General features: G+C 43.9%; 1 protein-coding gene across 4 annotated transcripts in view; it reads right to left on the reverse strand.

Annotated features, from left to right (window-relative positions):
* amph (amphiphysin) overlaps positions 1-19,880 on the reverse strand; it is a 146,771-nt gene extending 126,891 nt beyond the window's left edge. For all 4 annotated transcript variants that reach the window (XM_055867596.1, XM_055867595.1, XM_055867594.1 and 1 more), the window contains exon 1: positions 19,748-19,880. In XM_055867596.1, coding sequence (XP_055723571.1) covers positions 19,748-19,816 — 69 coding nt within the window. In that variant the 5' untranslated portion in view covers positions 19,817-19,880. The remainder of the gene's footprint in view (positions 1-19,747) is intronic.
* Between the last annotated feature and the right edge of the window lie 3,311 nt (positions 19,881-23,191).

The raw sequence follows: 23,191 nt of genomic DNA on the forward strand, positions 1-23,191 counted from the left end.
CCATATGTCTGTCTATTGTTGGGGCTGTAACCCTGTCCACCAACAATAATCAAATCGAATCATAAAGCAACATTCCATATAGGACACTCACATAGGACCACATAGCCAAGATGCTCCTTCTCAGAAGGTTATAGCAAGCCTGAGATAAAAAATATAGAATGTGACTCTAGTTAAATCATCCTTGGTTTTATCAGGCGTGGCTACTAGTTTCAGAACGGTCACATTATCTGTCATTATTTTTCATTCGTACAAGGTGTGTGTGATTAACCGTTTTGAGCAGGGTTTTTGGTTTGTCAACCTCTAACCTTAAACTCACATTTCACTCCAACTGTAGTTAAACCACAACCCACCAACCATCCCCAAGGCTGAAAAAAGACAACATGAGAAGCCGGAAAAAAATATTGAAAACATTGCACGGGTAGTGTGGAAAATACACTTGCATTTTCTCACTTGCGTGCCAATGGTATACAGTCTAAGGAGACTGTAAATATAGGGCAACTGCCAGGGTTCTTTGTTGGTTCATTAAGCAAATGCTAATGTGAATGATGAGTCAGACAGACATCCCTTAGGTACTCTCTTTTGAACAGCTCGTCAGCTGTTTCAAGGGTCAGTCACTCCACTGAAATACTCCACTGCACCAATAGAATCACATTCTCAAAAGTAGAACATGCAAATAATGCAAATAATGGAAAAAACAACCAAGTAAAGCATCTACATACTGTGGACATGTTCGACTACGGTCCTGGAGTACGGAAACACCCTCTGGTTTCATTCTTTGCTTCGAAACATGGACACTTGGGCTGTGTTACTTAAGATATAGCGTAGTAGATCAATGTTTCGCAACAGTACCTCCTCTTTTCACGTCACCTCAAAAAGCTTTCTGCCTACTGAACATGACCCAGGTGAAGGATTGATTGGCCAATGACAATTGATCAATTAACTAGGCAGGAAAGAAAACCAGCAGTACCTCAGCCCTCGAATAGTTGAATTACCCTCGCATAGACGTATATTGAATTTGGGTGGGGAATGTATTAACAGAGGGTTGCCAGAATTGGGTAGTTTACTTCTTCTGTAATGTTGTTCTCTGATGCTTCCGAATGTGACAAAACATCACAACCTCCAGTCCCCGGTTTCAAAAAGGCTTTATATAGTCATGACCTGTTCTGTGATAACTCTTTATGAATTCTCCCTTCTCTGTAAAATCAGAAATATATACACTATCCTTCAGAGTTGTTCGCTCGAGTCACATGACTTGGACTCGAGTTACAAGAGACTCGACTTAGAAAAGAAATAACTTGAGATTTGACTTGGAGCCTCAAGACTCTGGACTCGACTTTGATTTGAGAGGGATGACTTGACAGGTTTTAGAATGTCGAAATTATATGGCTATATTTCCACTTTGCGCTCTCCAAACTCCAACCAGCGGAGAATGCTTTTTCCTCTTGTTGAAATGTTTGCCGTTGCTTTCACACGTTTAAATGTATATGTGGTAAATCTATATTCCATGTAATACTACAATGATTGCTAGTGTTTCATCATTCCATCCCGTACCATTTATTGCAACACTTAGACATTTCTGTTTTCTGTGTAGCAGGCCTACGATACCTTTTCATTTAGCCAACCATTTGTTACCCTGCTCTGAGTGGGTGCAATGTTTCTTGTGCACATGAACATTCGCAAGACTCATGAGGTAGAAGTTCTGTTTATTCCATGTATGTTCCCAATGTCTGTGTCCTGCGTCTCGTTTTTGTTGTGTGTAGTAGGAGCATGGGCACCTCAGTGTGCTTAGAAATAGGCTACGTGGCCTCCTGCGCGCCACGCTTTGGAGTCAGAACATTGAATAAGAGAAAATGATTGTTCCATGTAAGCATGGTGTTGAAATATCATTATTAATCAAACTTACAAATGGACCGATGTAACAATGGATGTGGAAATTGCCATTAACATTGTAGAACAAGTTTATTGGTTGTAATTGACAAATTGGGTAATTGTATGGTCCTTATGTACCTCTAGGAGCTCCTGTTAGACAGATTAGATTTGGTTTCTCAAGGGAAAACTGTGCAGTCTGGCCCGCTACCTGTCTCTGTTCAAATAGGACAAGTTAAAGGCTGATGCAGAGGCTATTTCCAGTGGGGCTATTGCCTGTGTATATTTGGTCAATCTACTTGTATATTTTGTATGATTTGGTGCTTTCACCATTGGATCACCAAGATCTGTAAATACATGTACACTCTGAGCATGTCAACCTGCCTTGCCTTCTGCTGATTTCCTGCCCTTACGACTTCTACAAGGTCCCTATTTTACAATTAGTCTACATAGGCTAATCAAAATGTGTTGTAGACAAAACAAGATTCATTTATTTTTTGACTTGAAAAAAAAAAAGAATTGACTTTCTTTTAGAATTCAGGACTTGGACTTGACCCGTTCAACTTGTGACTTGCTTGTGACTTGGTCCCACCACCGCTGTCCTTGTTCAATAAAATAACAACAACAAAGTAAGGGTCAATTCCAACGAACATCATCAGGAGAGAATCAAACATAACAGCTGATGAGCATTCTCTTAAAGGTTATAACCATTGAATATGCCACCACTATATGTCAGGATCTGGAGTTGCATTCATTAAATAGTGAATTTTACCAACAGGCTTACATTGCATATTAACTAGCAATAGATGTGAGTGAGAAATGTACAGGTGATTATTTCAAGCAAGCCTTGACAATGCTCATTTCAATTGACCAACGGAGGCTGGTGATTATTTTAACACCCCAGGCTATTTCATCCAGCTAAGGTGTCAGTCGGCAACCCAAGCACTCAAACCCCATTACTATGTGGTCTACCTTTATTAGTCCCTGAGCTCTGTTTCCACCCTGGGCACAAAACCTAGAGGGGAAACACAATCCAGCAGACAGCTAGCCTATCAAATATTAACCTCTTGGCTAAGCCAGGAGTCTCAGTCTCACAGCACAGCAAAGTCACCAAAAGCCAGACATTACAAGAATGATATTCGCAACAATGCTAGCTAAATGGAATGCTATCCTCAACACACACTAGCCATTAGCGACCTGCTCTGCTAGCTATAATATCATAAACTCAGCAAAACAAAAAAGAAACGTCCCTTTTTCAGGACCCTGTCTTTCAAAGATCATTCGTAAAAATCCAAAAAACTTCACAGATCTTCATTGTAAAGAGTTTAAACTCTGTTTCCCATGCTTGTTCAATAAACCATAAAAAACTAATGAACATGTGGAACGGTCGTTAAGACACTGACAGCTTACAGACGGTAGGCAATTAAGGTCACAGTTATGAAAACTTAAAGAAGCCTTTCTACTGACTCTGAAAAACACCAAAAGAAAGATGCCCAGGGTCCCTGCTCATCTGCGTGAACGTGCCTTAGGCATGCTGCAAGGAGGCATGAGGACTGCAGATGTGGCCAGGGCAAAATGTCCGTACTGTGAGACACCTAAGACAGCGCTACAGGGAGACAGGGCGGACAGCTGATCGTCCTCACAGTGGCAGACCACGTGTAACAACACCTGCACAGGAACGGTACATCCGAACATCACACCTGCGGACAGGTACAGGATGGCAACAACAACTGCCTGAGTTACACCAGGAACGAACAATCCCTCCGTCAGTGCTCAGACTGTCCACAATAGGCTGAGAGAGGCTGGACTCAGGGCTTGTAGGCCGTTGTAAGGCCGGTCCTCACCAGACATCACCGGCAACAACGTTGCCTATGGGCACAAACCCACCGTCGTTGGACCAGACAGGACTGACAAAAAGTGCTCTTCACTGACGAGTCGCGGTTATGTCTCACCAAGGGTGATGGTCGGATTCGCGTTTATTGTCGAAGGAATGAGCGTTACACCGAGGCCTGTAATCTGGAGCGGGATCGATTTGGAGGTGGAGGGTCCGTCATGGTCTGGGGCGGTGAGTCACAGCATCATCGGACTGAGCTTGTTGTCATTGCAGGCAATCTCAATGCTGTGCGTTACAGGGAAGACATCCTCCTTCCTCATGTGGTACCCTTCCAGGAGGTTCATCCTGACATGACCCTCCAGCATGACAATGCCACCAGCCATACTGCTCGTTCTGTGCGTGATTTCCTGCAAGACAGGAATATCAGTGTTCTGCCAAAGCCAGCGAAGAGCCTGGTTCTCAATCCCATTGAGCACGTCTGGGGCAGTTCCCCCAAGAAATGTCCAGGAACTTGCAGGTGCCTTGGCGGAAGAGTGGGGTAACATCTCACAGCAAGAACTGGCAAATCTGGCAGCACTTAATGCAGCTGGTGGCCACACCAGATACTGACTGTTACTTTTGAACCCCCCTTTGTTCAGAGATGTTAGTCACGTCTGTGGAACTTGTTCAGTTGTTGATGTTCATACAAATATTTACACATGTTAAAAGAATTTAAATGTTAAAAGAATGTTAAATTTGCTGAAAATTAACACAGTTGACAGTGAGAGGACGTTTCTTTTTTTGCTGAGTGTACATGTTAAACTTTTGAGTTGAGCTAATAGTTTTTCCCCCCTTTTTTCTCCCCAAATTCGTGGTATCCAATTGTGTTAGTAATTACTATCTTGTCTCATCGCTACAACTCCCGTACATGCTCGGGAGAAACGAAGGTCGAAAGCCATGCGTCCTCCGAAACACAACCCAACCAAGCCGCACTGCTTCTTAACACAGCGCACATCCAACCCAGAAGCCAGCCGCACCAATGTGTCGGAGGAAACACCGTGCACCTGGTGACCTTGGTTAGCGCGCACTGCACCCGGCCCGCCACAGGAGTCGCTGGTGCGCGATGAGACAAGGATATCCCTACCGGCCAAACCCTCCCTAGCCCGGACGACGCTTGGCCAATTGTGCGTCGCCCCACGGACCTCCCGGTCGCGGCCGGCTGCGACAGAACCTGGGCGCGAACCCAGAGTTTCTGGTGGCACAGCTAGTGCTGCGATGCAGTGCCCTAGACCACTGCGCCACCCGGGAGGCCCCTTGAGCTAATAGTTTTGACAATGGATACCACATTACTGTGAAAGAGACAAAAAGTGGAGTATGTTTCTAAGCCAAGATACCTGAGCATATCCCTTTGCTAAAACATTATGGATGGAGCGCTAGTGCAGGATTTCAACACTCCGACAAGTACACCTCATCAGCATAGTAGTCTTAACAGGTCAGCTACTGCCAAAATGGTTCTGTCTCTTCACGGCAAATCATTGTTGAAGTGGGTGGAGATGAGGGGGCAATATATGCTTACTGTTGTGTATTTTTACCTGCAAGGTTATATTGTTACCACTCACACATGAATCACAATCAAACCAGACCAAACCAACTGTTCCACAATAAAGATGAGATAATAAAGAAAAACACTGAATACAGGACCAGCACAACACTAACAACATTGATTGTGTCAACAAGAGGAACAGTGATGAAACTGAAAATACACAGAGTCCCCCAAAAAATAGATAAAAATAGCCAGGTTGGAAACCAAGCAGAGACTTTAATATTGTAAACTTAGATTCATGCTTTTGACAAGGTTTTAATGTCTCACAAACCCTTGTAGCAGTTGAAAATCCATTATAGGTGTATATAATTGGGACATGATGTGTCTTGTCACTTGGGATCGGTATTGGTTGTTTCTTTTACCCTACCTCTTCATCATGTGATCCATCCTGCCCTAGGATCTCATATCAGGGCCAGGCTACATCCAATACCTTCCCCCTGATAACAAAAGGACTCATTGTCCTTTCTCGTATTCCTGCAGGCCTTCTCCAGGTTGAAGTTTCCCCTAGATGAAGATCTAGGATTAGCTTCTCCTACCCAATCCTAACCTTAACATTAACCCCTTACACTCGTGGGAATTAACCTATAGGGCAAAATTGAAATGTTTCTTACAGAAGAAATATGGAATGCATAACCAAGGTAGCATTTAAAAGGGAACAGTTTGGAAGTTATGGGGAAATGATTACACTAAAGGTGAGGACACAACACGCGACTCAAGACTGAATCCAAACATGAACACTGTTGATTTTATGTTCATTTTACATTTACTGTACTTTTCTCTGCATTTGTTGATAATAAAATCGGAGCTACTCTGGATACATTCAGTAACATGATAAGATTATTCTTGGAAAATTGGGGGTAGGTGCAGCATGAGACCAACAATTGACAAGGGTTTGAGTGAGAGGTCTAACTGGTGTTTCCAAATGACCATACACCTCTCCAAAGTGTGCACAGTGACTCAAAGAAGAGTCTTGAACTTTAAGGTGCTTTTTTGAGCTGTCCTAGCTGGGCCGTTGCGGAACTAGAAAAAGCCTACACTTGTAGTTGTTTTGTTTGGAACACAAGACCTGCATCCAAGCCCTCACACAATTACTGTTGTGATTCACGCAATCCAAAAACGGTCCATAATAAAATCGGAATCTGGGTCGGGTGGGCATAATTGAAAAGATTGTTCTATTGCCAACATGACTAGCTAAATAAAAGAAATACGATCTTACAGTGTTAGGCTTTCACAAGGCGATTCAGAGAGGCAGATCTTCATTTCGGTGCGCGTAGAATGGAGTCATGAGTGCATTCAGATATGCATTCAGATGTGCATTCAGATGTGCATTCAGATGTGCATTCAGATGCGTGGTCCGTGGCAAATTCTCTTCACAATTCAACAAACAGGCTCATTCTGTTCAGGACATCCAAGGGTAGGACACCATGTCAGCTTGTAACTGTACATCAAACAAAGGGATCATAAACATTGACACTGTATAATGACATGAGTTTTATGATATGGAAACGTGAAGTGCACATTTGGACTCGGGTGTTTGGCTTGCTTGTATGGCGTCGAAGCGGCATTTATTAAAATCCTCAACATCTTTCAAAATAATTGAGTCCTCGTCATTGAAAGCGTTTTCCTTACTCAAACAACAAAACATTCGCAAAAGTTGCCCAATTAGCGGAGTGGTGCGGGGTAACTTCTTGCTGCGCGGTGCTGAAGTTCAAAGCGGCTGTCAGTCAAAACCCACACAGAGCTGTTAAGCGGAGACCCTAAGCTCTGACAGCATGTTACTGTAAAACCACTGCGTTCCAATTTAAGCGCTTATCAGTGTCCAAATCTGCCATTTTCAACCCGTACAGTGCATTCGGAAAGTATTCAGACCCCTTGACTTTTTCCACATTGTGTTATGTTACAGCCTGATTCTAAAATGGATTAAAACATTTCTCAGCAATCTACACAATACCCCATAATGACAAAGCGAAAACAGGTTTTCAGAAAGTCTTGCAAATGTATTAAAAATAACAAAAACAGACATACTTTATTTACATAACTATTCAGACCCTTTGCTATGAGACTCAAAATTGAGCTCAGGGGCATCCTGTTTCAATTGATCATCCTTGAGATGTTTCTACAACTGGATTGGAGTCCACCTGTGGTAAATTCAATTGATTGGACATGATTTGTAAAGGCACACATCTGTCTATATGAGGTCTCACAGTTGACAGTGCATGTCAGAGCAAAAACAAAGCCATGAGGTTGAAGGAATTGTCCGTAGCGTTCCGAGACAGGATTGTATCGAAGCACAGGTCTGTGGAAGGGTACCAAAAAATTGAATGTCCACAAGAACACAGTGGCCTCCATCATTCTTAAATAGAAGACGTTTGGAACCACCAAGTCTCTTCCTAGAGCTGGCTGCTCTAGGAATATGAGCAGTCGGGGGAGAAGGGCCTTGGTCAGGGAGGTGACCAAGAACCCGATGGTCACTCTGAATGAGCTCCAGAGTTCCTCTGTGGAGATGAGAGATCCTTCCAGGAGGACAACCATCTCTGCAGCACTCCACTAATCAGGCCTTTATGGTAGAGTGGCCAGAAGGATGTAAAAGGCACAGTAAAAGGCACATGACAGCCCGCTTGGAGTTTGCCAAAAGGCACTTAAAGGACTCAGACCATGAGAAACAAGATTCTCTGGTCTGATGAAACCAAGATTGAAATCTTTGGCCTGAATGCCAAGTGTCACATCTGGAGAAAACCTGGCACAATCTCTACGGTGAAGCATGGTGGTGGCAGCATCATGCTGTGGGGATGTTTTTCAGAGGTGTAACGGATATGAAATGGCTAGCTAGTTAGTTAGCGGTGGTGCGCACTAATAGCCTTTCAATCAGTTACGTCACTTGCTCTGAGACCTTGAAGTAGGGTTTCCCCTTGCTCTGAAAGGGCCGCGGCTTTTGTGGAGCGATGGGTAACGATGCTTCGTGGGTGACTGTTGTTGATGTGTGCAAAGGGTCCCTGGTTCGCGCCCGGATCGGGGTGAGGGGACGGTCTAAAGTTATACTGTTACAGAAGCAGGGACTGGAAGATTAGTCAGGATCAAGGGAAAGATTAACGAAGCAAAGTACAGAGAGATCCTTGATGAAAACCTGCTCCAGAGAGCTTAGGACCTCAGACTGGGGCGAAGGTTCACTTTTCAACAGGACAAAGACCCTAAGCACACAGCCAAGACAATGTAGGAGTGGCTTCGGGACAAGTCTCAATGTTCTTGAGTGGCCTAGCCAGAGCCCGGACTTGAACCCGATCGAACATCTCGGAGAGACCTGAAAATAGCTGTGCAGCGACACTCCCCATCCAACCTGAGAGAGCTTGAGAGGATCTGCAGAGAAGAATGGGAGAAACTCCCCAAATACAGGTGTGCCAAGCTTGTAGCGTCATACCCAAGAAGACTCGAGGCTGTAATCGTTGCCAAAGGTGCTTCAACAAAGTACTGAGTAAAGGGTCTGAATAGTTATGAAAATGGGATATTTCAGATTTTTATTTGTAATAAATTTGCAAACATTTCTAAAAACCTGTTTTCGCTTTGTCATTATGGGGTATTGTGTGTACATTGATGAGGAAAAGCCACAATTGAAACCATTTTAGAATAAGGCTGTAACCTAACAAAAATGTGGAAAAAGTGAAAGGGTCTGAATACTTTCTGAATGCATTGTATACAGGTACGAGCGTAAAGAGCTACAGGGAAAAATACAAAACCCAAGATCAGTTTCTAGGGGCATCTTCACCCCGGAGCTAGCAAACAACGTATCATCTTTTCCTTATTTGCTGCCATGGTCTGTTGTCAATCCAGACCCAGAAGGAAATAGTTGGACGGGAATTTGATTTCCATGGGTGGGCCCGTTTTTCTTTACAGGAGGTCCCAACAGCCTTCTTTATTGAGATGTAAAAATACAACTTCTACAACGGCTGGGGTTGGAATTAGAATTCCAAGGAGTGGGAACGTGCGATGTGGGCGGGCGTCTATTTGAATAAATCCATTGAATATACACCATCACAAAGAAATCCATTATTCATTCGTTTAGGCATGTCCTAAAAAAACATAAGACTAAGAAAATGCATTTTCAAAATAATTGAATTGCATATTTTGAGTTTAACTATGTTACTTGTCTGTGCAGCCAAGGCTACGTGGCTGCGCCACGCAAATGAAACCATTTGAACGCTACAGACAATTTTGTGAGAAGACCGATTTTTTGGGATGTCTCCTGGTCTGACAAACAGTTCTGTCATCTTTCACCCCAGATGTGGATGTGCGACATGGGCGGATGCGGTGGATTGAGACACACACAAATCTCTAACCGATTTTTAAGGGGATTTTTGTATTATGCTAATTTATTAGACATTGACCTTAGGGGGTTAAATGGTAAGCCTAGATAATAAAGTCTGATTTAATTAACTGATACTGAATCCAATAGGAACAACTGGATAAGAAAAATGAAAACTGTTTTTTCCTGACCTGTATCAAAACCCCATCTCAAACCACAACACAATCAACAAATAAAAGACAAAGAAATAAGAGTGTACTAGCCTATTGCGTTACCACTATAATGAACGCAATACTACAGCTAACTGTTTAACACAGTACAGGCGATAATCAAATAGTTGATATATAGGGTAAAAACATCTTGGTACAAAACATCTCCCATTTGAATCAGGTTTTCCTTTCGTTCTTGTCCTCCATTTTTTCACCATCATCAACAATGATAACATTGAAACAAACTACAATTTAAACACTTCAATCCAGAGTTTTACTTCCATGCAAATTCAACTTGGTTTTATACAATGCGTTGTGGAGAGAAACAAACCTTTAGTCCTTCTACTAATCAGTCAGTCAGTATCTGAGCACTTTATTCCACGTTTCTTAATTTTGATCGTAAAAAATACAAAAATAGAAAGTCGTCCTAATTAATGAATAGCTTTTGTCGGTGAATATAAATAGGGAGAAAAACAACAGTCCACTCCTGTGCATTAGCTCACGGACTGGACCAGTAGAGATGGGTTCGGTTGAAGAAGTCAGTCAGTCTCTCTCTCTGGCACCCTTGTTTTCTCCCTCTCTCTTCTTTATTGTCCTTCCTTACAAAAATATGAAACAACTAAATAAAAACGTAGTCTTTGCCATGATAATAAACATGATCAGTCAACAGCCAATAATGAGACTCAGCACTATTGAGTGGAGTGAATGAGGACAAAGAATTTGCCATAACATTGAATCAAATCTTATACAATAAAGTAATAGTAATATTAAAGTATTATTTTTAGGCCTACCTATGCCTATAGTCAAAACAGAGTCACAAAAGCACCACAGCGTGCAAATAACAAAGCTAACCTTAAACAGCACCATGGACAGCACCACTCAGTGCAAATAACAAGCTAACCTTAAACAGCACCATGGACAGCACCACTCTGCACATTGCAGACAAGAAAGACATCAAAACAATCTACTCACTCTCTCTGCCTCTCCTTTTTGGGTCTAGTAAAGCTGGAGATGGCATTTCTCTGCGGAATGGAATCTCCTCAGCCCATATTCCTTCCACTCATTCCTGCATCTCCTTTTGAGGTCATTCTCGAAGGAAAGTTGTATAAGGTGGGATTTGCGAGTGTGAAGCATGCTCCTTCGGGGATCACCGAAAACATTTTTCAATGTAGAAAAATAGTTCTCACACCTGGCAGTGGAGGTTCCAAACGTTAAAGCAGACTTCATCGCTACCATGACACTTAGAAATGCCTCCATGGTCTTGTGGAAGGTGGTCAAAAGAGTTGTGTGTCCATTTCCAATCCTCTGCAGGCGTGGACCCATTCCCTTGTGTGTGGAGGAACTGTTGGGCCACAAGCATACTCGGCATCTACAAGCTCTGTATTGGTCAACTCCAAGAGGGACTTGACTTTGGCTGTATCCAGAAACATGTGCCCTGCTGGATCCAGTGACGACAGCAATTCCATGAGTATGCTGTTGCACCTCCCCAAAGCGCCCGTTCATCTCTCCACGTAGTGCATCTACGGCACTCCTTTGCTCGTCTACTCTTCATCATGGTTGTGTCCCGCTCCCGTTGGTTCTTCAACCACATTTGTGTCTGTTGTGTGTCTCCTCTTGTTTGGCCCTTGGCCTGTTGCATCGACGCACTGATTCCATAGCTCCAAAAACGTGGAGACCATTAACACACGGATGCACTGTTCACCAGTGACTGGAGCACATTGTTTGGTGGGTCAAAAAGGAACAGGATCTTGTTTACCATGAGGGCGATCAACCTGAAGCTGGGCTTTGATATGGCGCGCAGCAACCCCACTGCCTCGACTTTCACATCTGCGGGAAAAGCTTGTGTGTTTTCAATTTGTGCCAGCAACTGGAATATATCCTTGGAGGACTTGAGGATGACTTGTACAGCGGCCAGGTGACCGGTCCAGCACTGGTCGAGCAGGCGTTTCAGTGTCTCCGCCTTGTAATGAACTCTAACGGTGGGCTTTCTTACGGATTTGTAAAGAAGATTACAAATGTTGAAAAGAAATTCAGACGGCATCCTCAGAGGAAATGGCATGGACCACCACCAGATGAAGCTGGTGGTAGAAGTTTCTGCACTCACCCATGCTTCCCCGACATCACAGAGGCTCCGTCGTAGACTTTACTCAGGATTTTGTCAGTTCTCAGTCCAGCCTTGGTCTGTTCTGTGATAACAGTTTCTGTGAGAGTGTTGGCATCACCTGCATCTGCAGTGGCTATGGTCAGAATGCGCTCTTTAATTTCATAGTTTCCATCAACAAACCGAAGTACGATTGAAATGTTTTCGCAGCCGTGGATTCTCTTGTTCTGTCCACTTTAATAGAAGAAAACGAGTCCCCTATTCCTTCCCCGACAATATGCTCTGTCACTAAGTTGCTCATTTGTTTTATTAAGTCGTTCTGGACGTCGTGGCTCGTGTTGTGGGGAATGGTTGGTTGTTACGTGCCTCCTAAGAGGAGGGAGGTGCAGGAATCAGGAGCAGGAGAGCAAGGAAGTCCCAGTGGCACAATCATTTAATTAGAAGTCCCAACTCAACAACAACAGGGGAACGCGCTCAAACGAAGTCGCCACACACAGGGAAATAAACGCAACACACGGGGGAGAAACCTCTGCTCCTAAACACATTCCAAAACGGTACAGCTACCTTGAGAAAGAAAACCCCGTGGTGCAAACACGCACCCCTAACAAAGTAACAACAGCCAATAATCCCGCACAAAGACTAGCAGGCAGCGGGAGGTTAATAAACCCACCGAAATTAACTAATAGGACACAGGTGTAAACAAAACAGACAGACACAAACGAAAAGGAAAAATGGATCGGTGGCAGCTAGTAGGCCGGCGACGACGACCGCCGAGCACCGCCCGAACAGGGAGAGGAGCCACCTTCGGTGGAAGTCGTGACATTGGTGCTATCTTGGCCAATTCTGGGTCATTTTGGAGGGTATACTCAAACAATGACAACACCCCACTGCCTTCCTCTGTCATGCGTCATGATCTCTTCGTAGAGGGAGTTTATTAACGGCTAAAAATGCAATAATGTCAACAATAGAGCCTAGGTAATATCTATGAAGAGCAAGCTGATCCATGCTAGCGCGGGAAATATCCACACTGCTTGTCTCTTGGTGCATTTCTCTCTCCCTCTATATAGCCCTTACATGTTAAGTGTTCTTTCGAGGTGGCAGGTTTGTTCTTTTTCTGTCTCTAATGCATGCTTCCAACCACAGAACCCTTTAATGGTAAGGGTTGAGTCTGATGACACAACCTTTGCGCCAGGTGAAACAAAAGACTAGGTCAGCTTGTACTGAATACTCTAGCCAATCTCGATTACGGTACCACGTATTAGCAAAAGACTGCTTCTTCCCTGAATACAACTTACTGGAAACACATCTAATATCACCTGATTGGGCTTCTCAACCCCAAGGTCATTTGGGGCTGCTTCTCTGGATGTTTGGTGGCTCTGGCCTGTGTGATTTAGCATGGCTAGCAGCTGCTGCTGAGCTGGGTGGTGGCAAGGAGGCAGGTGGCAGGACTGGGAGGTGGGCTCCGCTAGCTTCACCATTGACAGAGACTAGGCTAGCCGAACACTGTGGGCTGGCCACATTACCATGATTGCCATCAAGTGTAGCAGTGATTTCAACGAGTGGCGTTTCAGCGCCACTTGTTGCAGCAGATGATGCATTATTTTTAAACCAATTTCTAATATCCATCTTGATGGTAACAAGACCTACTTATCACTGAGGCACACTGTTGTGTTTAACTAACGTTCCACCCACTCATTCGAAATGGCGGTAAATAAATAAATAAATACGCTCGTCTAAGTGGGCCAACACCTATTGACATCCCGCCATCTTATTAAATTGAGTGTTAAAATCAAAATGGCTGAGGGACGATGAATACCCTGGATCGTGTACATGTACTCATACTTATTAATTGAAAATCCACTAAAATGTATTTTGTCCAACTTAAGGGTTGAATATACAGAAGATTAAAAGTATAAATGAAAATGGGGAACATTTACCCAAAGAGAAAACATAGCCATCATCCTTCAGGATTAAAATAAATCGCTGTCATCCACAGAAGCCTTTCCAGTAAGGAAGGCAGTGTATTGGAAATGTGTTGAAAGTCTAGGGCTGTGTCTCAAATTGCACCCTATTCCCTACATAGGGCTCTTATCAAAAATAGTGCACTTTGGGCCCTGCACTACAAAGGTAGTGCACTCTATAGGGAATAGGGTGCCATTTGGGACCAAGCCTAGGATGTCAGTATAAACAAGACCTGAGTATACTCCATTTGGATGGCGGCTAAAATTAGCACTATAATTGGTCCATTTTCAGAGTAAATTGAGCTCTGATTCATGGTTCCATTGATACGTGTCTGTGTGTGTGTGTGTGTGTGTGTGTGTTCTTCTTCAAACCCCTCTGTCTTTGCCTGACCATTGCAGCTAAGGCACAGTTAGAGTTTATGGTTTCATGACTATGCCAAAATTGCACACAAAAAAATAACCAGTGCATTCACTTTTAAGGGCAAACACTGTCGTAAATAACAGATCAAATTTGGTGTTTTATTAGGATCCCCATCAGCTGTTGCAAAAGCAGCGGCTACTCTTCCTGGGGTCCACACAAAACATGAACCATATTACAGAATGACATAATACAGAACATCATTAGACAAGAACAGCTCAAGGACAGAACTACATACATATCAATGCATACACACAAACTATCCAGGTCAAATAGGGGAGAGGCGTTGTGCCACGAGGTGTTGCTATATCTGTTTTTTGAAACCAGGGTTGCTGTTAATTTGAGCCATATGAGATGGAAGGAAGTTCCATGCAATAAGGGCTCTATATAATACTGTACGTTTTCTTGAATTTGTTCTGGATTTGGGTACTATGAAAAGACCCCTGGTGGCATGTCTGGTGGGATAAGTGTGTGTGTCAGAGCTGTGTGGAAGTTGACTATGCAAACAATTTGCGATTTTTAACACATTAATGTTTCTTATAAAAAGAAGAAGTGATGCAATAAGTCTCTCAACTCTTAGCCAAGAGAGACTGGCATGCACAGTATTAATATTAGCCCTCTGATTACAATTAAGAGCAAAATGTGCCGCTCTGTTCTGGACCAGCTGCAGCTTAACTAGGTATTTTCTTGTAGCACTGGACCACACGACTGAACAATAATCAAGATTAGACAAAACTAGAGCCTGCAGAACTTGCTTTTTGGAGTAGGGTGTCAAAAAGGCAGAGCATCTATTACAGCTAGACTTCTCCCCATCTTTGCAACCATTGAATATATATGTTTTCACCATGACCGTTTACAATCTAAGGTAACGCCAAGTAATATAGTCTCCTACACTTGTTCAACCGCCACACCATTCATTTCCAGAATCAGCTGAGGTCTAGCACTTAAGTAATGATTTGTACCAAATACAATGCTCTTAGTTTTAGAGATGTTCAGGACCAGTTTATTACGGTCTACCCATTCCAAAACAGGCTGCAACTCTTTGTTAAGGGTTTCACTGACTTCATCAGCTGTGGTTGCTGATGCGTATATGGTTGAATCATCAGCATACATGGACACACATGCTTTGTTTAATGCCAGTGGCAGGCCATTGGTAAAAATAAAAAAAGAGTAGAGGGCCTAGAGAGCTGCCCTGCGGTACACCACACTTTACATGTTTGACATTAGAGACGCTTCCATTAAAGAAAACCCTGAGTTCTATTAGATAGATAGATCTGAATCCACGATATGGCAGAGGTTGAAAAGCCATAGCACTTAAGTTTTTTCAACAACAGGTTATGGTCAATAATATCAAAGGCTGCACTGAAATCTAACAGTACAGCTCCCACAATCTTCTTATTGTCAATTTCTTTCAGCCACTCATCAGTTATTTGTGTCAGTGCAGTACATGTTGAGTGCCCTTCTCTATAACCATGCTGAAAGTCTGTTGTTAATTTGTTTACAGAGAAATAGCATTGTATTTGGTCAAACACCATATTTTCCAACAGTAAGCTAAGAGCTGGCAAGCTTATAGGTCTTCTGTTAGAACCAGTAAAGGCCGCTTTACCACTCTTGGGTAGTGGAATTACTTCGGGCTTCCCTCCAGGCCGGAGGACAAAGACTTTCCTCTAGGCTCAGATTAAAAATATGCCAGATAGGAGTGGCTATAACGTCAGCCACCATTCTCAGTGGGGTTCCATCTAAGTTGTCAATGTCAGGAGTTTTGTCATTATTGATCGTTTACAATCATTTCCCACCTCTCCCACACTAACTTTACAACATTCTAACTTGCACTGCTTTTCTTTCATTATTCGTTTTTTTTATGCATGAATATAATTGCTCATAGTTTGTCGTGGGCATTTCCTGCCTAAATTTTCCCACTTCGCCAATGAAATAATCCTAAAAATAATTGGCAACATCAAATGGTTTTGTGATGAATAAGCCATCTGATTAGATGAAAGATGGAGTTGAATTTCTCTTTCTGCCCATAATTTCATTTAAAGTACTCCAAAGTATTTTTTCCATCATTCTTTATATCATTGATCTTTGCTTCATATTAAAGTTTCTTCTTCTTTTTGTTGAGTTTAGTCACATAATTTCTCAACTTGCAGTAAGTAAGCCAGTCAGATGTACAGCCAGACTTATTAGCCACTCCTTTTGCCCCCATCTCTTTCAATCATACAGTTTTTCAATTCCTCATCAATCCATGGAGCCTGAACAGTTCTAACAGTCAGTTTCTTCTTCGGTGCATGTTTATCAATAATTGGAAGAAGCAATTTCATAAATTCATCAAGTGCAGCGTCTGGATACTCCTCATTAATCACCTCTTTGGACTAGGGGGCAGTATTTTGACGTCCGGAGGAAAAGCGTGCCCAAAGTAAATTGCCTGTTACTCAGGCCCAGAAGCTAGGATATGCATAAAATTAGCAGCTACGCTAGTTGCGATGCCAAATAGCTTCTCAGACCCGTCCTTGGTCAGCAGGATCACTGGAAAGATACAAGCAGTCCCAGCAACTGATGCTAACTGCGTCGCGGGTCCAACATAAGAAGGTAGGTAGCTACCAAGAACTTTACAATATATTTTAAACAACAAACTTTCCAAACAAACAAAACCGAGCTCTTCCTCGTTCCGCGTGGAGAGTCAGTAAAGGGGGCTTTACCATTCTTGGGTAACGGAATTACTTTTGCTTCCCTCTAGGTCTGATGGCACACACTTTCTAGTAGGCTTAGTGTCACGCCCTGACCTTAGAGATCCTTTTTATGTCTCTATTTTGGTTGGTCAGGGCGTGAGTTGGGGTGGGCATTCTATACCATACTTAGGTAGCCTTTTCCCACCTGTGTTTGTGGGTAGTTGTTTTCTGTTGTGTGTCTGCACCAGCCAGAACTGTTTCGGTCGTTATCTTTGTTATTTTTGTTATTTCAGTGTTCATTTAATAAATATGGACCACGTACCACGCTGCACCTTGGTCCTCTCCTTCCAACAACCGTTACACTTAGATTGAAGATATGGCAAAAAGTGGGTGTAAAACATGTGCTGGTATAATCCATTATGAAGTAATATTGGATTGTGGTGGTAACATCTAGGGTAAAGCTGATTATAGAATATGAGCAGACCTGATGTTGACAAAAAGGTGCATTCATTCAATAAAGTTTTATTGAATACTTATGATGAACTTCAATATGCCTTCAAATTGAAGGTTTGTCTTAGAATAGAATAAGAATAGCATGTTGAATACCAAATGAAAAAGCACTCAGAGTGTAAGTGTAGTATACTGCAAGCCAAAACCTTTCATAAATGTACACGTCCCCAGAACAGTGGTGGTTTCAGCACCATGGACAGCACACTCAGAGGTAGACGGCCTACACATCTTGCCTGCCACCCCACAGATCTTAGACATGTTGATGCAGCTTTGTCATATGTCCGACGCGCCTCCAGGAAACAAATGTATGTTCAATAAAAATGTTGACCGCGGGTCATCGTGAATTTCCCCGGCAAAAGGCCCATTGTGCGCCTGTCAACGCTATTGAATTTAGAGGAGAGGTACTAAACTAATGTTTCCACCTGTGCTTGAGTTCAGAGAACATTTGTTTGGGAATACCGTGGGTTTAAAAACTAGGCTACCGCATACACTTGGGCCAAGCAATAGGTGTAATTAAAAAGCCATTTTGGCTGTCATGTATATAATACCTAAGACCGTTCCGCACGTTCTTCACCTCGAGTCTGCCATTAGGAGAACAGTAGCACGAGGGGATATTAAAAGAAAGACAATCCTCTTACTGCAGTTTGTGTCAGTGTGTGCGTGGGTCTGAGCTAGAACCAGGGAATACTCTCTTTACCAGCTTCGCAGGCCGGTGATTTTTATTTCGACCTGACCCATCAGCTAGATGAAAGAAGGGTAATGGGTGATCGGTGTGCAGTCTTTTATCATGGCTGTAGATACAATTGTGTTATGTCTAATAGACTGTCTGTAATTGCATCTGCGTTCATGTCAACGTCTCATTTCATATCAAACCAATGTTCGCTCTGCATGTGTAATTGAAACCAGGCAGGCCAAAACAGGTTGTAAAAACAACTGGTTAAAACCATTCAGTATTGTCCTGTAAAAATGACTAGCTCGCCTACAGATACAAGCCATAATAAACATAGATCCCATTTTCGGTAAGACATAGCCTGTAAAACAATAGATTAAGATGCCTTTATTGGTCAACTGCACACAAGGTCCAACCAAAATCTGACTTCCGCTTTTAACCCAAATCCCTCTGAAAGACACATATAGACGTGTTTTTGGAGCAGTACTCACAGTGTGCGCCCAGGGAGCTGTTGTTTTGGTAAGTGCATTGCTCAAGGGCACAACGGCAGGCATTGGCATCTAGGATTTGATAACAGCAACCCCCCCCCCTCCGGCTGCCTCACTTTCCGATAGATTTTCGCATCGGACCCAGGATTCAGACTGGCAACCCAGTTGTTAGCTCGCCTCTCTAACTGCTAGGCCGCCCCCTAACCTAGGCAGTTTCCCTTTTTCAAGCTTTCGGCCAAAATTCCATTATTTGTCTGCCTCGAGTCTGTAAATACAAGCAAGGCCCTAAAAATACCCGTTCTTAAATAGAAAGGATTGGCTGAGTATTATCGCTACTACTGTAAACGCAGGCATTTAGGCTACGCCACAGCCTAAAAACGCATCGTTGAGCACGAGTAGGGAAGAGAACCACCGCTATATCGTTAGTGCTGCAGTGAGCAGGGCATTCCCCATCTCACCATCTCCCCTTCCCCTGACCTTGCAGAAAAACACAGTTTTGACACAAAACTTGAATTAAGGTTATGCATTTAATTGGGCTATGAGCGAAATGTAAATGAAACAACACAGTCATGCCTCGAAATGGAGTAGGCTGATCTTTAACATCGACTGAAATGTTTCGCACGTCGCTATGACATTTGGTTGACGTGATATTCGTTATAAGATTGATGTGGGCTCATTCTCATTTGACAGGCTTCATAAAAGCAGTGCGTTGGCCTCTATCCTCAAAAAAAGGCCCCACCTCCGTTCTAAGGGCCTTCCGTTCATTTAGTTCGTATATTAAAGTGGATACTGTAATGGAGCCTTCCAAGCCTCGCTGTGAAATGGCAGTAGGGGATAATATTGCATTCGCGACATTACAATTGTCGCCATGCATCTAGGCTAAATGCAGAGGCTAGAACATAAATGCTGTTATAGTCAAGCAAAATATATCATGGAAGGTATTTAATCATGATACAAATTCACTTATCCGTGCACGAATAGCCTACACCGACTGCAATTTCTACACACATCCATACACCTGCTCCTCCCAGCTACCCTAGAACAATCCTTGGATAGCTCCTCTGGGCACAAAAGCGGTTTAGCACAAAGCAAAAACAACTTGATACACAGGATGTCGATTTGAAATGTGTTAAACGCTTTACCTTTTCCTGCGCCCTACTTAGCCGTTTCTGGACGTTTTTGGCGAAAATCCCCGTCTTTATTTCGGCCATGGCTGCTGATACTGCAACGGGATGAGCGTCGCTTCAGTTTAGCACCCAGGACAGAGAAATTATGACGGACTAGGAAGGAGGGGAGGATAAATTCTTAAAGCCACAGTACAAAAATTCACACTAAACGTCCCAGTTTAGTATAATGATTATTATATGTTCTGGTTTGTATATTACGATTAGTTATAACGTATTTATCATGACAAGATATCAACATGATGCCTAGAGCTGGACCAGGATATTGTTATCCCGTTTCTGCTTCAAACAGACATACAATGTAGCCTATAGGCGTAGACTTGCTCCAACCCTGCCCCCACTGTACATGTCGCTTGCTTGTGAACAGCGAAAACACTTCTGGGTTGCGTCAAAGCGTTCGTGGACATGAGCCCGTGTGGATAGTCTCATGTAGAAAACATACATACAAAAGGATTGGATAGGTGTCCAAAATATGGAAACAATTCCACTTGGTCTATCAAAGGGCAGGGGCTAGGATAGGGATTGATGTGGAATCCCACATCAGCAGCACATGTCCATCCCCAGGCCTCCCCTAACACAAACACACACACACTGCTCAAGTGTTAGACTAATCTTAATTGGGAACCTACAGTACTTGGAATTGTGTGCCAATAGAACTAATAATAACAAATTATTCAAGTTATTATGCTACATTCAGAATAAGTTTAATATAATATTACCTTATCATATGCCTTCTGTATCACTGCATACACATCTGATGTACACATTCTACATGTACAATTGCAACTGCAATTATATGTGGGCTATTATTGTAGCACCATATTTTCAGCTTTTGGCGTTGACTTTTCTGATTTAAAATGCACGGAATGTGAAAGTAGTGCTTATGTGTTTAATCATATAGGCAAGGGGGTATTTTTTTAGGCCTACCACTCAATCATGTACTGTATGTTTTCTACATGAGACTATCCACACAGGCTCATGTCCAGGACACCTATCCAATCCTTTCAGATATTCACACGTGGTCAGGGACGTGACCAAGAACCCGATGGCTCCAGAGCTCCAGAGTTCCTCTGTGGAGATGGGAGAACCTTCCAGAAACACAACCATCTCTGCAGCGCTCCACCAATCAGGCCTTTATGGTAGAGTGGCTAGATGGAAGTCACTCCTCTGTAAAAGGAACATGACAGCTTGCTTGGAGTTTGCCAAAAGGCACCTAAAGACTCTTAGACCATGAGAAATAAGATTCTCTGGTTGGATGAAACCAAGATGAAACTCTTTGGACTGAATGCCAAGTGTCATATCTGGGGAAAACCTGGCACCATCTGTACGGTGAGCATGGTGGTGGCAGCATCACGCTGTGGGGATGTTTTCAGCAGCAGTGACTGGGAGACTAGTCAGGATCGAGGCAAAGATGAACGGATGTACAGACAGATCCTTGATGAAAACCTACACCAGAGTGTTCAGAACCTCAGACTGGGGCAAAGGTTCACCTTCCAACAGGACAACAACCCTAAGCACACAGCCAAAACAACGCAAGGGTGGTTTTGGGACAAGTCTCTGAATGTCGTTGAGGGCCCAGCCAGAGCTCAGACTTGAACCTGATCAAACATCTCTGGAGAGACCACTCCCTATCCAACCTGACAGAGCTTGAGAGGATGTGCAGAGAAGAATGGGAGAAACTCCCCAAATACAGATGTGCCAAGCTTGTAGCGTCGAGGCTGTAATTGCTGCCAAAGGTGCTTCAACAAAGTGCTGAGTAAAGGGTCTGAATACTTATGTAAATGTGATATTTCAGTTTTTTTATATATAATTTTGCAAAAATGTCTAAAAAACATTTTTTGCTTTGTCATTAGGGGGTTTTGTGTATAGATTGATGAGGGAAAATGTTTTTTAGACATTTTTGCAAAATTATATATAAAAAAACTGAACGACCAGGATCGTGGTGTTACCCTGTGAAGGTGGAAGATCGGTTATGAAATCCACCGACAGGTGCGACCTCGGCCATTGTGGAACGGGTAAGAGTTGTAGCTTACCTTTGGGCAGGTGCCTAGGAGCCTTACACTGGGCGCACACCGAGCAGGAGGAAACATAAACCCTCACATCCTTAGCCAAAGTGGGCCACCAGTACTTCCCACTAAGACAGCGCACCGTCCGGCCGATCCCAGGATGACCAGAGGAGGGTGATGTGTGGGCCCAATAGATCAGCCGGTGGCGGACAGCAGACGGAACGTACAGACGTCCAGCTGGACACTGAGGGGGAGCGGGCTCTGCACGTGACGCCCGCTCAATGTCCGCGTCCAGCTCCCACACTACCGGCACCACCAAGAAAGAGGCGGGGAGTATGGGAGTGGGATCCATGGGCCGCTCCTCTGTGTCATACAGCCGGGACAATGCGTCTGCCTTAACGTTCTGGGAGCCTGGTCTGTAAGAAAGGGTAAACACAAAATGTGTGAAAAACATGGCCCACCTTGCCTGGCGAGGTTTCAGTCTCCTCGCCGGCCGGATGTACTCCAGATTGCGGTGGTCAGTCCAGATGAGAAAAGTGTCTAGCCCCCTCAAGCCAAAGTCTCCATGCCTTCAAGGCCTTGACGACAGCCAACAACTCCCGGTCCACCACATCATAGTTTCGCTCCGCCAGGCTGAGCTTCTTCGAGAAGAAGGCACAAGGGCGGAGCTTCGGAGGCGTACCCGAGCGCTGAGAGAGCACAGCTCCTATCCCAGCCTCGGACGCATCCACCTCCACTATGAACGCCAAAGAGGGATCCGGATGTGCCAGCACGGGAGCCGAGGTAAACAAAGCCCTCCGGTGACTAAAAGCCCTGTCCGCCTCAGCTGTCCACTGCAAGCGCACCGGGCCCCCCTTCAGCAGTGAAGTAATGGGAGCTGCTACCTGACCAAAACCCCGGATAAACCTCCGGTAGTAGTTGGCAAACCCTAAGAATCTCTGCACCTCCTTACCGTGGTGGGAGTCGGCCAATTACGCACGGCTGCAATGCGGTCACTCTCCATCTCCACCCCTGACGTGGAAATGCGATACCCTAGGAAGGAGACGGACTGTTGGAAGAACAGGCATTTCTCAGCCTTGACGTACAGGTCATGCTCCAACAGGCGACCAAGCACGCTGCGCACCAGGGACACATGCTCAGCGCGTGTAGCGGAGTATATCAAAATGTCATCAATATACACCACTACACCCTGCACGTGCAGGTCCCTGAAAATCTCATCTACAAAAGCTTGGAAGACTGATGGCGCATTCATCAACCCGTACGGCATGACGAGGTACTCATAGTGCCCAGAGGTGGTACTGAAAGCCGTCTTCCACTCGTCTCCCTCTCGGATACGCACCAGGTTGTAAGCGCTCCTGAGATCTAGTTTGGTGAAGAAGCGCACCCCGTGCATTGA

Source organism: Salvelinus fontinalis, chromosome 17 (assembly GCF_029448725.1).
Source record: "Salvelinus fontinalis isolate EN_2023a chromosome 17, ASM2944872v1, whole genome shotgun sequence".
Taxonomy (NCBI): Eukaryota; Metazoa; Chordata; class Actinopteri; order Salmoniformes; family Salmonidae; genus Salvelinus; species Salvelinus fontinalis.